The sequence below is a fragment of the Zygotorulaspora mrakii genome, chromosome 7 (assembly GCF_013402915.1).
Source record: "Zygotorulaspora mrakii chromosome 7, complete sequence".
Lineage (NCBI taxonomy): Eukaryota > Fungi > Ascomycota > Saccharomycetes > Saccharomycetales > Saccharomycetaceae > Zygotorulaspora > Zygotorulaspora mrakii.
The window spans coordinates 884,987-900,343 of NC_050725.1; the positions used below are offsets into that span (position 1 = coordinate 884,987).

General features: G+C 40.1%; 5 protein-coding genes across 5 annotated transcripts; 3 read left to right on the plus strand and 2 right to left on the minus strand.

Moving 5' to 3' along the window:
• Positions 1 to 18: 18 nt before the first annotated feature.
• Positions 19 to 4,290, minus strand: SMC4 (condensin subunit SMC4; the record flags this gene model as incomplete). Its single annotated transcript, XM_037290394.1, has 1 exon — positions 19 to 4,290. The coding sequence occupies one exon, from the start codon at positions 4,288 to 4,290 to the stop codon at positions 19 to 21; it is 4,272 nt and encodes a 1,423-aa protein (XP_037146289.1).
• Positions 4,291 to 4,813: 523 nt separating this feature from the next.
• Positions 4,814 to 6,079, plus strand: ARP6 (Arp6p; the record flags this gene model as incomplete). The annotated part of the gene is made up of 1 exon (XM_037290395.1): positions 4,814 to 6,079. One exon carries the CDS (start codon positions 4,814 to 4,816, stop codon positions 6,077 to 6,079), a length of 1,266 nt encoding a protein of 421 aa, XP_037146290.1.
• Positions 6,080 to 6,540: 461 nt separating this feature from the next.
• HG535_0G04490 (putative phosphotransferase) lies at positions 6,541 to 8,697 on the plus strand (the record flags this gene model as incomplete). Its single annotated transcript, XM_037290396.1, has 1 exon — positions 6,541 to 8,697. One exon carries the CDS (start codon positions 6,541 to 6,543, stop codon positions 8,695 to 8,697), a length of 2,157 nt encoding a protein of 718 aa, XP_037146291.1.
• A 720-nt stretch (positions 8,698 to 9,417) lies between these two features.
• RAX2 (Rax2p) lies at positions 9,418 to 13,044 on the plus strand (the record flags this gene model as incomplete). Its single annotated transcript, XM_037290397.1, has 1 exon — positions 9,418 to 13,044. One exon carries the CDS (start codon positions 9,418 to 9,420, stop codon positions 13,042 to 13,044), a length of 3,627 nt encoding a protein of 1,208 aa, XP_037146292.1.
• Positions 13,045 to 13,179: 135 nt separating this feature from the next.
• On the minus strand, positions 13,180 to 15,255 carry TRS85 (Trs85p; the record flags this gene model as incomplete). Its single annotated transcript, XM_037290398.1, has 1 exon — positions 13,180 to 15,255. The coding sequence occupies one exon, from the start codon at positions 15,253 to 15,255 to the stop codon at positions 13,180 to 13,182; it is 2,076 nt and encodes a 691-aa protein (XP_037146293.1).
• Positions 15,256 to 15,357: the final 102 nt, after the last annotated feature.

A 15,357-nucleotide genomic window follows, 5' to 3' on the forward strand; every position in this document is an offset into this window, starting at 1 on the left:
GATCAGATTACATAGTATTTAAGAACTGCTCTTGAGAACGTCGACATTTTTCAACGTTGCGCTCTTCGTCATGTTATCCCTTTTGTAAATTCCAACTAATTGTTGAGCCAGTTCAAACATGTTGTTTCTTAAAGAAATTACAATAAACTGCGCATTTTTTGTTCTTTGTTTAATATAATTGGCTACAATTGAGACGTTTCTAAAGTCAAGCGCGGCATCTATTTCATCCATGACGTACAATGGTGTGGGCTTATACTTGTGAAGAGCAAACACCAAAGCTAAAGAGCTGAGAGTTTTTTCACCCCCAGAGAGATTTGTGATGTTTCTCCAACTCTTTTTTGGGGGCATTACACTAAACGTGACACCCTCGGAAAATGGATCTAGACTATCAACCAGTTCCAGCTCAGCATTTCCCCCCATTGTGATCATTTGATACATTTCTTTAAGTGTCATTGATATTATTCCGAACCCATGCATAAACTCTTCGAATCGCTTTTTCTTTAGCTCATCGAGCTTTTGCCGCATTCCGTCCCTCTTTTCGACAGCATCATTTAAATCTAGTTTTCTGAGTTGATAATCTGCTAATCTTCTAGCATATTCCTCAAGAATTTCAATATTTGCGCTTGCATGATCAACATAATCCTGTAATTGCCCCATTTCCGCCTTTAATACTTCCAAGTCCAAACTTTCAAGTTCCTTTTGCGGAATCCTAGTCAAACCATTCTCCATGGCATCGTATTTTTGATCAACGCACATCTGGTCTTTGTCAAGCTGCTCTCCTTCTTCATTTGCTTCATGCTCCTTATTTTCTGAGTCTTCTTTTTCTTCGATTCCTTCTTCCGCCTTTAATGCATGCTCCATAAGCTCGAATATCTCGTTTTGAGCTCTTTTCGAAGGATCTGCCATATTTTCCTTGGCCTCTTGTTCAATAAGTACTTGAAGGATTTGCGAAACATCCCTAATCTTCAAGTTGTCAATTTCCTCCTCTGACTTCTGAATTTCTTTTTTAATATGACTGGCCAGGGAACTTAATTTATCCATTTTATCGACCATTTCAAGTTTCAGTGATTTGAATTTCATTAAATCTTCCTCCATTTCGATAAGTTGCGTTGAAATCGATTGTAGTTTGTCATTCAAGTCCTGTTTCAAGTTTTCAAACCCTTCGATGGAGTCTTGAATTCTTTGAAGCGCATCGATATTCAGCTCTGCTTTTTCGTCCAGAGTTTTAATTTGCTCAATATAAGAATCTAAATCTCTTTTAGAAGTTTCAAGAGTTTTGGTTAGCTTTTTGATTTCAGTTTCTGCTTTTCTTTGAGCAGATTTGTCTTTCTTTTGTTTGGTATTGAGTAGTTCAATGCGTTCTTGGATGGAGTTAACCTTGGAGTTCTGAATCTGTAATTCACTTCCACCTATTTTCATTATTTGCTCCTTCAATATTTTGATATTGGTAATTTTGCTCTTGGTTTGCTCCTCAAGAGACTTCTGTTCCTCTTTAAGGCGTTTTAAACGCAATTCCACCTGAGACGAATCATTGCGCCCCGCTTTTAAACTTTCATTAGCTTTTCTTCTTTCAGATAGCTGGTCCTTTTTGAGCTGCAATTCATTGTCCCACGAGTCAATATCCATCATGAGTTGAGAAATTGAAAGATCAATTTCTGGTTCTCTGGCACGAAGAGAATCTAATGCTTCTTCCATTTGGTGGAAAGTATCCCCTGTTACTTTGAAGTTATTCTCCCTCTCTAAAAGTGCTTCTTCGAGTTCTATTACTTCCTCTTGCGTATAAATCTCTGATGATATTGTTTGCATTTGCCTTAGTTTCATGAGACCTCTGGAAGCATGATTCCCGCCTCCACTCATAGTACCCGATATATCTATGAGCTTTCCGTCAAGAGTCACAACCCTGTACTTTTTTTTGCCATAAGCGACTCTGTTGGCTTGAGCGAGATCTTTTGAAACCAAAGTGTTGCGTAATACACTATAGAATGCAGGAATAAACTTTTCCTCGTTTGGCTCAACGAGATCAAACAATCTTGGAACACTCTCTGGAGTTTCAATTTGGTTTGCATCAAGTTTTCGTAGTTTGTCTAGAAGAATGAATCTGGCATATCCCAGTTTGTTTTTTCGCAAGTATTCAATGCAGTGCTGTCCACATTCCACCGACTCCACTACTATGTCTTCAAGTCTCGGGCAAGCAGTCGATATAGCTATGTCATATTTTTTGTCTATCACTCCGAGATCTCCTAGTCTTCCATGAAATCCGTTAATCCTGCCGGATTTTTGAAGTTTCGTCAAGGCTGTTAATACCTTGCTCTTGTTTTCAGCCGTAGAAAGGGCAGCACGAGCATCAATTGCGCGTTGTCTGTGGGAGAAAAGAACGTGCTGCATTTCTTTAAGTCTCTTACGGGCGTTTGAACATTCTAGCTCTCCGTTAGATAAATCCTTTGTGATGATTTTCTTTTCCTGGTGAAGGGTATCAACACGCTCCCTTCGGGATTCTTGTTCTTCATTATTGCGGCCTATTTCTTTTATCAGTGTATCAATCTCAGTATTCAATTTCATCTGGGACTCTTCCATAAGTGATATCTCGGATTCAACCAATTGAATCTGCGCCTTTTTCTCCTCCAGCTTTTCACTCCATGGTTCTAATTCTTTTTCATATTCAGATATTTTCGCTGATATATCAATCGTTTTATCTTTTAGTGATAGTTTTATATCCTCCAGTTTCGCACGTTCGGCTCCCAAATCATCCGTTAAAGAGTGTAGGCTTTTCTCGTTTTGTTTTTTTTCCTCCAGTAGTTCATCTAAATTAATTTGGGACCGATTCATACTACGATTTGAGCTCTCTAGCAACTGCTCAATTTGTTTCTTTTTCCTTTTTATGTTCTTGATCTTTTCTTCCATTGAAACGTTTTCAGCATCTAGAGATCTTTTCTTGTTCAACAGGTCTTTTTCTTCGGTTTCATACTTCTGCAGTGTAATTGTGATGTCTCGACTTTGAACCTTTATAGTTTCCACTTCTTTGCTCCTCGCTGCATATTTTTCGCCTTCATGATCCAGCTCAGCCTTTATCTTATTGTACTTGTCTAAAGTACTAGATAGCTTCGTATTATTTTGATATATACTGTGTTGTAGCAATTTCGACTTTAGCAGAGTCAGGCGTTTTTCTTTCAGCAAATATTCCAAAGCATCGTTCTTATCTGATTCCAAAGACTGCCTCTCACGGTCGACAATATGAAATCTATTTTCCTTTTCAATGCAGATTTCGTTCAAAGATTCAATGGTGGCACTATTGGTTTCGATTAAAGATTTATACTGGGATGTCCCTATAATATCTTCCAAATACTCCAGCAAACCGTCATCACCTTCTTTTTCAGCTTTTGGTTTCATTTGTGCGATGTTTTCAACCTCACCCTGTAAAATTAAAAACCTCTTATGATCCAAATCTATACCTTCAGCTTTGAGTAACTTGGTGACATCTGTGTAATTGCTCTCATTTCCGTTAATATAATATTTGGAAGAATTATTTCTAAAGGCTTTCCTTGTGATTATTAGTTTCGGTTTATCATCTTTTTCCTTGGACTTTCCATCCTCATCGATAACATAATGAAAATGAACCTCGACAGAACAGGACGTTAGATTGGGATGCTCTTCTGACTTATGAATTAAGTCGGCTAATCTATCCTGTCTCATTTTGCTTGCCCGAAAACCAAACACGAACAACATAGAGTCGATAACATTAGACTTTCCTGAACCATTTGGTCCAACAACCGCAGAAAAACTGCTGTGGAAGGGCCCTACAACTTGCTCTCCTGCATACGATTTGAAGTTGTTCAAAATCAGCCTATCAATGCATAATCTGCCCGCTGCCTTCTGGGTCAGTTGCTGTTGGGAGTCGTGAATCTTCTGTAGTTCTAATCTAGTTTTCTTTACCGGTGAAAGTTGGATAAGCTCCAGCTTTCTTGCAGGTGATCTACCTGGTGATCTTGGTGGTGACTGAGAGTATGTCCTATTTTCACGACCTCTTGACGAAGAATCAGGAGGCTGTAGACTTGGCGCTTGTAGCGAAGATGAAGAGTTCGTCGGTTGAGATTGGACAGACTGTCCATCTGTTTGACCAACTAATAGCTTCCTTGGGGTCCTTGATCTAACGAAGGAACCAGCTGATAGCGAAGAGGATGATGCCGTTGGCGAGGGAGAGGCTCTTTGCTTAACTATAGTCGCCAGCCCTATCTCAATATCTTCTTCATTCGAGGGGATTTTTTGTCGTTTATTAAATGGATTCCCAGACATATTCTCGATCTTTATATGACACAATAGCTCCCCTCTTACTCTGATCCCACGTAGTTACTCGCCGTGCCTTCCGTAGTCGATTTGTTATTTGATTTCAAGCCCAAATTGTATTACTTGATATCTATTCCTAGGCGCTCAAAATGTGACGCCCTCAATAGAGGAAGTCACAACCTACAAGATAGTGCGAAATGATACTATGAAGCCAATAATGCGAGTAGACTAAAGTTGATTCAAGAGTAATAATGGACCACTGACTGTATAATAAGAATGTGTCACGTGACTTAGGATGAATGCTAAGAGAATCAGGTAACTACATGGTGGTAGTGATTCGTGTTGGGCGTTATAGGATACACTAAGCGCTCTGTTGAGCCCATTACAATCGATCTAAAGTACATAGCGTTTGGCAAATGTAACCCACTTGCACTTTGAAGGCAACAAAGAAAAGTCTTCGCGAATTACGAGTGAAAACTGCCCATATGAAAATTGCGAGATAGAAAAGCGCTACAATAACGGACTATATAGCATGACCACAGCTCCCGTGGTGATAGATAATGGGTCATACGAGATCAAATTTGGGTATGGTGTGACGGAGCAGCCCTATAGAGCTCTTAACGCACTAGCTCGTGATAAATTCGGCAATTCTTATTTATCCAATCAAATTAAGAATATCAAGGACATCTCATCAGTTACATTCAAGCGGCCACACGAATTTGGTCAATTGACGTCATGGGAATTGGAAAGCTTAATCTGGGATTACTGTTTGTATAACCCCAATGAGTTCAATGGATTCGATATAAAGGAAACTAAGGGCAAGGACTTGATAGCCTCAGAGACATGTATGACCATTCCAGAACTGAGCAAAAACATGGATCAAGTAGTTTTCGAAGAGTACGAGTTCGAATCCTTTTTCAAGTCTCCGGCAGCCTCTTTCGTACCTTTTGGCGACTCTTCTACGGTTGCGACTCGAGAGATTTACGGTAAGGGAAACACAAAAGATCCCAAAACTTACGTCGCAAAATCGAGTAATGCTTATGAGCCTTTCCAGCTCATCATTGATTCGGGTTTCAACTGTACTTGGATAATACCTATGGTTAAGGGTATACCGTATTACAAGGCGGTCAAGAAACTAGATATTGGCGGCAGATTTCTAAATGGACTGCTTAAAGAAACTCTATCGTTCCGGCATTACAACGTCATGGATGAAACAATTCTCGTGAACAATATAAAAGAAAAGTGTCTGTTCATGAGCCCTATATCCTACTTTGACAGCTTCAAGAACAAAGAGACTACCTCTGTTGAGTACATTTTACCGGATTTTCAAACAAGTTTACTAGGCTATGTGAGGCCCAGAGAACAAATATTACCACCAGAATCACAAACTATCAAGCTACATGATGAGCTGTTCTCGGTTCCAGAGACCTTCTTCCACCCGGAGATTGCACAGCTGCTGAAACCCGGCTTGATCGAAAGCATACTAGAATCCATTTCGATAGTCCCCGAGCCCCTCAGACCGCTCATTGTGAGCAACATCGTATGCATTGGAGGTAACTTCAATCTTCCGCACTTTGCACCACGTTTGGCAACTGAATTACAAAGACAACTGCCTACCGACTATTCTTGCAGAGTAACCGTGCCGCTCCGCGATTGCGAACTCTACGCTTGGCACTCGATGTCACGCTTCTCGCAAACTGATAACTATCGAAGCGCAAGAGTCTCTCGCCAAGAGTATTACGAGCATGGAGCAGAGTGGTGCACAAGAAATAAATTTGGCTACCAATGCTGGATTTGAAGCCCCTATGGGGGCCATTGTTGAATCCAAGAGCTATGGAGCCGCATTTCAGCCACACGTCGTCATAATGGACCAATTGAGGCCCTTTTTGCCAACATCTGGTCTTCTGAAACTGATACTCGATTCTCTTCTTTTTTCAATTTCTATTTTTCATTCAATCTTTCTTATTCTTTTTCTTTTGCAGGAAGCAAGAGAACGTCATTTTTTCGAGCAATCGGAATTAAGCAAAAGCAAGCACATTAATATCCCCTAAGGAATGTATTTAAGCAAGATAGATTTGAAGAGCTTAAATCAAGATTTGAAGTTCAAGTGGTATTTCAAAGGCTTGATGTGTATTTCAAGTACATATAAGTGAACACTGGGGATTGTGTCTGGAGATATAGTCACTAGGATACAATAACAGCAGGTATTCACAAGTAAGGTGTTTTATAGAGATCAACAGTTGAGAAATTTAAGATATAATGCGCCAAAGACGTCAGTCACGTTCCCTACTTTCCATTGCTCAGCAGAGAATGATGGTTAGTTTGGGCATTGAGCAAAAAATGATATACTATGTCGGTGTGGATGTGGGGACAGGATCCGCCAGGGCTTGTTTGATTGATAGCATGGGAAACATATTGTCGCTTGCTGAAAAGCCAATCCAGAGAGAAGAATTGAAACCCAACTATATCACGCAATCGTCGCAAGAGATCTGGCAAGCTATCTGTCACTGTGTGAAGTGTGTGGTGCGCGATTCTGAAGTTGCTCCTGAGAAGATCCACGGTATAGGCTTCGATGCCACATGTTCACTGGTCGTAATTGATGGTGAAGATGAAAAAGAAATTGCTGTTGGGCCAGATTTCACCAATACCGATCAGAATATTATATTATGGATGGACCATCGTGCAGGTAAAGAAACCGAGGAGATTAACGCTACAAATGACAAATGTTTGAAATACGTGGGTGGCCAAATGTCGATTGAAATGGAGATACCAAAAATCAAGTGGCTGAAGAATAACATCTCAAAAGAACAGTTTGATAAATGCAGATTTTTCGATTTGGCAGATTATTTGACGTTCAAAGCTACTGGTAAGGAGACAAGATCGTTTTGTTCTACTGTCTGTAAACAGGGGTTATTACCAATAGGCGTTGAAGGTTCTCAAGATGGTTGGTCTGAGGAGTTTTTGAACCACATTGGATTACCTGAATTAGCCGAAAACGATTTTGAAATGATCGGAGGATCAGTTCAAGTGGAAGGAGATAACAAGAACTTTTTGAGTGCAGGTGCATACGTTGGTGCTCTAGATGAAAGTGTTGCGCAAGAATTAGGTTTGCCAGCTCATTGCGTTGTTGGCTCTGGTGTTATCGATGCATATGCAGGTTGGATCGGTACCGTTGCAGCTCAGACTGATATCGAACTGCCGGAGTTAGTGAAAAAGGATAGCGCAAAGAAAGGTATCGACAAAGCAACAGGTAGATTAGCCGCAGTTGCAGGAACCTCAACATGTCACATCGCATTGTCGAAAGATCCCATATTTGTCAATGGTGTTTGGGGTCCTTACAGGGACGTTATGGCCCATGGATTTTGGTGTGCAGAAGGTGGGCAAAGCTGTACCGGTGCTCTGTTAGCTCATGTTCTATCGACACATCCTGCTTTTACAGAATTATCACATTTGTCTGATGCAGCAAATATATCCAAGTTCGATTACTTAAATTCGAGATTGGAGAATTTGGTTCAACAACGTGGGGAACGCTCCGTCGTGTCGCTGGCTAAACATCTCTTTTTCTACGGTGATTATCATGGCAATAGATCCCCAATCGCTGATCCCTCAATGAGGGCAGCTATTATTGGTCAATCAATGGATAATTCCATTGATGATTTAGCAATTATGTATCTTGGTGCATGTGAATTTATTGCACAACAAACAAGGCAAATTGTAGAGAAAATGTGTGATGCTGGCCACGATTTATCTGTTATTTTCATGTCCGGCGGTCAATGTAGAAACGGTTTGTTGATGAGATTATTGGCGGACTGCACTGGCTTGCCAATAGTTATTCCCCGTTATATCGATGCAGCCGTTGTCTTCGGTTCGGCGTTACTGGGAGCGGTAGCGAGTGAATCGTTCAACGCACATCAGCACAAATCAGACCTAAGAACAAGAAGAAAATCCTCTTTGACAGTTCACGATTTACCTGATGTACCAGGCAAAGCAGGCTTTCTAGGTAAACTGACAAAGCAAGCGCCCGATATGCCATCACCATACACCGCACCTCATGCGACCTCAAGTACTTCCCAAATAGCTTCCACTTCATCAGGTTATCCATTCCCTATCGTAGGGAGTACCACGACTAACAAAGATGAAATGCCAGACAGTCCCAACGAGGAGGAGCCTGTGTCTTTTAAAACAGTGAAAACTAATGCCGAGGGTTTTCTCCATGATTCGCAAACCAATGGTGATCAATTATGGAATGTCATGCACAACATGACAGGAGGTGGTAAAGTCGTTCAGCCACGTTCCTCAGATGATCCAGATCGCATTTTGCTCAATGCAAAATACAGTATTTTCTTGGATATGGCCCAAACTCAAAGAAAGTATAGGCAGGCAATCGATAGCGTCGAGAGTAAGCTAAAAGGCTAAACCATTAATCATTCATTTTTTCTACTCAATTATTTACACTTTATAGCTCTCTTTTTTATTATTCATATTCATATTGCAATCGAAATCTCCTTCAAAATTCATTTTCTCAACCCCAGACTAATATAATATGTCTGACAAGTTTAATATCTGTGACTAAACGTAAAATATGCAAATATGCTCAAAGTTCACTTGAATGAGCTCCTTTTTCCGGCAGCATCACAAACACGACCTCAACATAACACTACTGCACAGATCATCCAGTTTACGATCAATGCCCAAATCATTTCGCTGATCGTTTGCTGATCTTCTCTGCTTGTCGACCCTGATCAACGTTTTTCGCTGCAAGGGAACGGCTTGAGTTTGTTTACATTTTCCCCGAAGAAGAACTTGAAACTCGAAAGCGCAGAAGTAATGCACAAGACTACAGTCTCCAAAGCCTTAACCGTCATGTTCGGTTTCATGTTCGGGTTCGTGAATGCTCTAATGCAAACACAATTGGAAGACTGTACTGGTGACTTAACGGGGCAATAATTGAGCTATAGCATCTTACAGTGATTATTTATTTGCAGAAGTGATTCAGCTAGTGTATTTGAAAGGCTACGAACTACAGGGAAGAAGAGACCTAAACATACCACGATTTCGATTCGAACTGCCTGAAAGGAGCCACTACGTTAACTACGTTCACCACGTGCTGATAGTACACAGGTATATCACGCGCTGATGATTTTTATTTGGTTGCTGCACCTACTGGTTCTGGTTGTGAAAGTATCCTATAGTGCTCAACTCCAAAATATTCGAGATAGGCTGAACATTCAATATAATAATATACCACCATTACAACTATCAAACAATTCAAATAATGTTCTGGAAGTACTCGGCGATTTCAAAACATTGAGCATACTGCGATATACGGGGCAGGAAAATTTTACAAGTGGCATCGCTAGTAATTCAAGCCCGCGAGATCTGATATACTACTCCAACGATACATTCGTGAAGCTACTTCGTGGTAATGATGATACGTGCATCAACCAGATTGTACCATTTGGAGTTGATTCATTTATTCTAAGTGGCACTGGATCCTTATCCGAGCTCTCGTTAGAAAATCAGCTTTTATTTAACCTAACCAGCGGTTCTCTTAATCCAATATTTGAAACAAGGTTACTAAATATCAATGCAATTCTCGAGGATGGAGACTCTGTATATTTCGGTGGCAATTTCACATTTACTAATACCCAGAACTCATCATTAATTGGTCATTCCGTTTCAATGTGGAATTCAACAGGCAACTATACTTCACTACTTCCCTTCGTCGGGTTTGGTGAGGGATCTGTAGTGAATTCAATCATTAGATTGGACACCGATAATATCCTTTTCTCAGGCCGCTTTCATGAATTAGAAAATACTGCATTGTTGATAAAAAATCACAGCGCTACTGCGAATACCTCCTTTTCCTCCAATTCTTCCAGCTACTTGCCATCCATTCACTTAGGTCAAGTGGTTCCACTCAAACATTCCAACTGGACCTCACAAGATGGCATACTGGATGAAGATTCTTTTGTCTGTCCAAATTCGAATGCAGATTCCTGGTTTTTAAATGGAACCGCTGGCTCCCTTGAATGTGCTTTACCACATAGCTTGGTTCCCAAAAAAATCAGAATCTATAACTCACAAATAGAGGACCATCAGGTATCTTTATTCAGGATAATTACGAGGCCTTCGAACGGTATCATGAATTTAACATATTTAGATCCAATCGATGGGACTCAAAAGTTTTGTGATGCATTTTGTCCACTGATGTCAAAAAGAATCTCAACAGAATCAACCAGGAATTTGACTAGGCAAATTTTTATCGACAATAACCTTACCGACATCGGTTGGTCCGACACTTTCCAAGATTTTGCGTTTGTTGATGACATCTTAGTCGCAGAGATTGAGTTACAAGCATTAAGTTCCTACGGCAGCCACCTTGGGTTATCCTCATTTCAAATTTATCAAGAGACGCTTTCGACATTTGCAAATAATTCTTTGAATGTACCAGATTGTGAATTTGAATCCAATTATTCTAATGCTGAACTATCAAATAACACCTGGTACAGCAACTCTCAGGGTACCGGATCCATTGCCGCCGAATATGCTGGTGGGTCTGATACAATACCACGAGTAAGCTTCTATCCTGACATTATATATGCAGGAAATTATACCATCAACATCTATACACCTGGATGTTCTTTAGATAATACATGCTCTTCGAGAGGTATCGCTAATGTAACCTTGTGGAACCAAACGGACAGCTCCATCCTGAGTTCAATTTTATTATATCAAAACAATGAAGAGTTAAAATACGACACTGTTTTCTCAGGACATTTAGACTCTTCGCCGCTGATAACTCTGGAATATCATTCAAGTGTTTATCCCAACAATCCTTCCACAGTGTTTGTTGCAGATTTTGTTGATGTGTCGGTCAATTCAGTCGATGACCTGAATAATAACTTCAGCGATTCATCGAAAATCCTTTTGAATGGTTTGTTCCAGTATCAAAAATCCAACTTCACAAACGGTGCCACTAACATATCTGTAGGTAATACTACACTGAATAAATACCCTAATGAAAATCTACCTAACAATTCGTCCTTATATGCCTGTATGTACAACGAGAGTGTTTGGATTGGTGGATCAAATTCCGGTGTTGTAAAACTTGAACTAGATGATGGCATGGCTATCACAGAGGAGGATAGAATTGGAACATCAGGCCATGTCGAGAAAATATCAGTTTATTCGGAAGGTATAATTATATTTGAAACATTCAACCAATCATCTGAAGTCAGAATTCGGACATACAATAGAGCAAACAATTCCTTTGAAAATTTGAACAGTTCCTTCACGACATTTTCTAATGTTACATTTCATGGTTCAGAACTGCTCATTTTTGACAACCACAATATTTTCAATGTCTCTTCGCAACAATATGTTTCAAATTCTTCTTCATTCTCTCTCTCTCTTTGGGCTGCTGGCCAGAATTCACATGGTGATTTGATTTTTTCTGGAGCAGTATCGGAGAATGAATATTCAAAATTAAATGGATCTGTTGCACTCTTCGGTTCCAATTCTTCTTTAACGACAAGTTCCATAAGTGAAAGTGCTTATCGAGGAATTTTTTTGAACAACTCCCTTTCCGCTTATGCAATCCATGATAAAGAGGATTTTCGAACGCGGATGGTTTTCACTGATGGGAGAAGCAGTCCATGGACTTGGGCCGGGTCCATTGACTCCATGCTTTATTCGAGCAACGAAACACTGCTAGCAGTTGGCTCTTCGGGTGTCTCTCAAAATTCATTTTTGACGCTATTTAATCTCTCAAATTTTGAAACGATTGCGAATGAAACTCTTTTAGATGGTAGAATTAATTCAATGGTCTTCTTTGAGAGGAACTCAACATTTTTAGTAGGGGGAAACTTCACACTTTCTAATTCCAATTGTTCCAACTTATGTCTTTATTCATATGAAAAACAAAGCTGGCAAGGTTTTGAGACCGACTTTGTAGTTCGTGATGTTAAACAACTCCAACTAAATAACTCCACGGAGATATTGTTATCCGCCAGTTGGAGCGGTAATAAAACATCTAATTCAGGATTGGCATCACTAAAGATATCGGATTTTACCATGCGGTCTCTTTTAAATGCATCGAACGACTTGAGATTTTCTTCATCCGATCAGAATAGTATAATAGCATGGAACTCTACACATTTAATGTCATATGACCTTAATGATTGGCGAAGGACACGATTGCCAACTTCGTTACCCATAGTAGACTTGACTCAAATCTCCATCAACGGTCAACTGGATAAAAGAGATAACGAAGATTTACAGGGTATATTAGTCATAGGAAGGTCCCTGAAATCTGCAGAAAACAATGTTCAAGCATTCCTTTACGATTCTCAGTCCTTCCTCCCTTACTTTTCTGCAAATTTAAACAGCGATACTTATGATGCCAGTAGCTTTTTCGCGGATGAAGATGTATCTTCACTGTACGTTACAGATCAACTACTTCTAAATCCAAATCGAACCCTTCAGCATCCAAGAGCGTCTAGCACCTCGTATATACCCTCAAGCTCTCCAACCTCTACTTCGACATCCTCGCACAGAAGTCGCAAAAGATTAGATCGGGGATTCGTGGTTTTAATTGGATTAGCACTTGCCGTAGGCACTGTGACACTGATTGGTATTACCGGAGTTTCGCTCGCTTTCCTTTTCAAACAAAACGAAACACCAGGCTCAAGATATTCCAAAACAAGTGAAGCCGATATGACCAGCGCACTGCCGGCTGAGAAGTTGCTTAAGTTCTTGTAGGTATTGTTTTATGTATATATAGAAAGCACTAATATCTCGCATTTTCACATATCCCAAAAGCAAACCAAACTGATAATTATTCTTAGTTTTCTCCCGGATAGAGCCTGGAAATAGCAAGATTGTCTAAGCTAAGATTTATTCAATAACTGCCTTCGTTGCAACATTTACGCTAGACTTCTCGTGGATTTGACCCTCCGAAAAATTTTCTTTCTTGGCCAATTCATCTTTTAGTTTTGCTAATGTTAGATTTTTCCTATTAACCAAATTAATACCTTCATAGGATCCTTCTATATCCTTCAGACACCATGCGACTTGTCTCCATTGTTTCTGTTCGGCCCACATCGTAGCCGAGATTAAACGAAAGAAAGCTGCTTTACGCAAGCGCGTGAAGCCCTTAGTTACAATATCTTCGTGCAAATTACCATCCGTGCCGATTTCCATCATACCATTTGATTCTCTTTCGGATTTTTTTGCGGCTGCTGAAGGAACCTTATGGCGAATTCTAGGATCTATCCTTAAATAATAGCAATCGCTTATTCTCTCCCATATCATAATCTGGGAGCATGGACCTAATTTGCACTCGCCAAGAATAGTTTCGAGATTTTGAAGAGCGTAGGGAGTTGACGTCCATGTATCACTTAGGGACAGATAAAGCTCCGATGCTAGGAACAGGCATCTTGTTTCATAAGAACGAACAATAGGTCCATCGTGGAGAGAGCCAGATACACCATTTGTACTGGATTGATCGAGTGCACAGGCCTCATAAGTATCTACGGCACGCTGAATTAGTGGATCAATGTCACTTTTTAACATTTTCGCTGTTACAATGTTTTGTGCGCCCATCAAAACGGATACAGCACACCATTCCAAACAGGATGCAAGATATTTTGGGAAGCCTTCAAAATCATGACTAATCAGATCATAGGTCGAATACGCTCTTTTAAACTCACCTAGCATCATTGACCAATCGGCCAGCTTTCGCATGAGCAGTTCTGGGGAAGAAAAAATAAAATAGTTTCTGCCTTCTTTGTCTTTTACCAAAGATGATTGCTGCTGGACATTATTTCCCCCAGCTGTTCTTGACATGAATCTTTTAAATAGCTTATTTCCGTGAAATAACGACTTTCTTGTCTGTAGAACTGTTTCATCCCAAAACGAGATTTTCCGCTGCATAAAGGGAACCATTAGATCATTGACCAAGTTTTCTAAAACATCATAAGTAGCATTTATCAATTCAAGGGAAAGCTTCAAGCATACTGGTGACTGCATCATGAATAGCATTTCATCGAGAGATGTCATTACAGGCTGATGAAGTGGTACTTGCACGTTTTCTTGATAAGATTCCTTCCATAATGGCAGTAAAATACTCTCAACAAATAGTTGCTTTTTTAGTTTCCTAGCTAGTGCTTTAGAACTTTCGTACTCCTCATCAGAATCGGCATAATAGCATAACAGAAACACTGGTAGGATGTCAGTAGTGCTCAAAAATACTGGAAAAATCTCAGTTGTGCTACTCAGACTCTTAAATTCAGATAAGAGATCCCTAGCATCGTCATAACCCTGTCCTAAATGAGTATCCAAAGCGATTAACGATACCACGGGGTGGTTGAACGCCTCATATGGCGAAAGATACGATGTTGAGGATATCGCCAATGAGAAGAACCTATGGTAAAGGGATTTTTTAAGCAATGTGTGCGTCGTTTTATCAGTGGTTTGGCTTTCAATTCTTCGCAGCATGGCTTGCAGAAATGTTTCTAAAGAATGGTAATCGAAGAGCATATCATCGGGACTCCCGCTCTCAACAAGATCTCCCAAAGATCTTGTAAACCGTATATAACGCGACTGAGTTAAGTCCCTCTGGAAAAGTGTGTTTGATCGTTTGCGGCTCCTTAAATTCGAGTCTGCTGGCGATGTTCCTGTCGAAGAACTTCCGTCGCTGGGCTTATTCTCTGGCGCTTCTCCAAAAGAGTATTCATTGGTCTGATCTCTATCTGTTACGCAGTTGCCAAAAAATCTCAACAGCATATAGAGAGAGTCAATCCCGTATGCTTGTTGTATATGCTCATCGAGTTCTGGTGTCGAAGTCACGCTAATCACTGGTGAAATGGCATTTGATATTATCCTCTTGGCAATATCAGATGGTATCGTCTCCTCATCATACTCCGGATGGAAAAGAAGATTCATGTAACCTTCATATGAAAGCTTACCCATTGTTTTCAGCAGTTATATACCGAGCCTTATTCGATTTTCACTATGTATTTATTTCATCTTTATTGATATTCTACAGTTGTAATATCAACAGTGATAAACCAT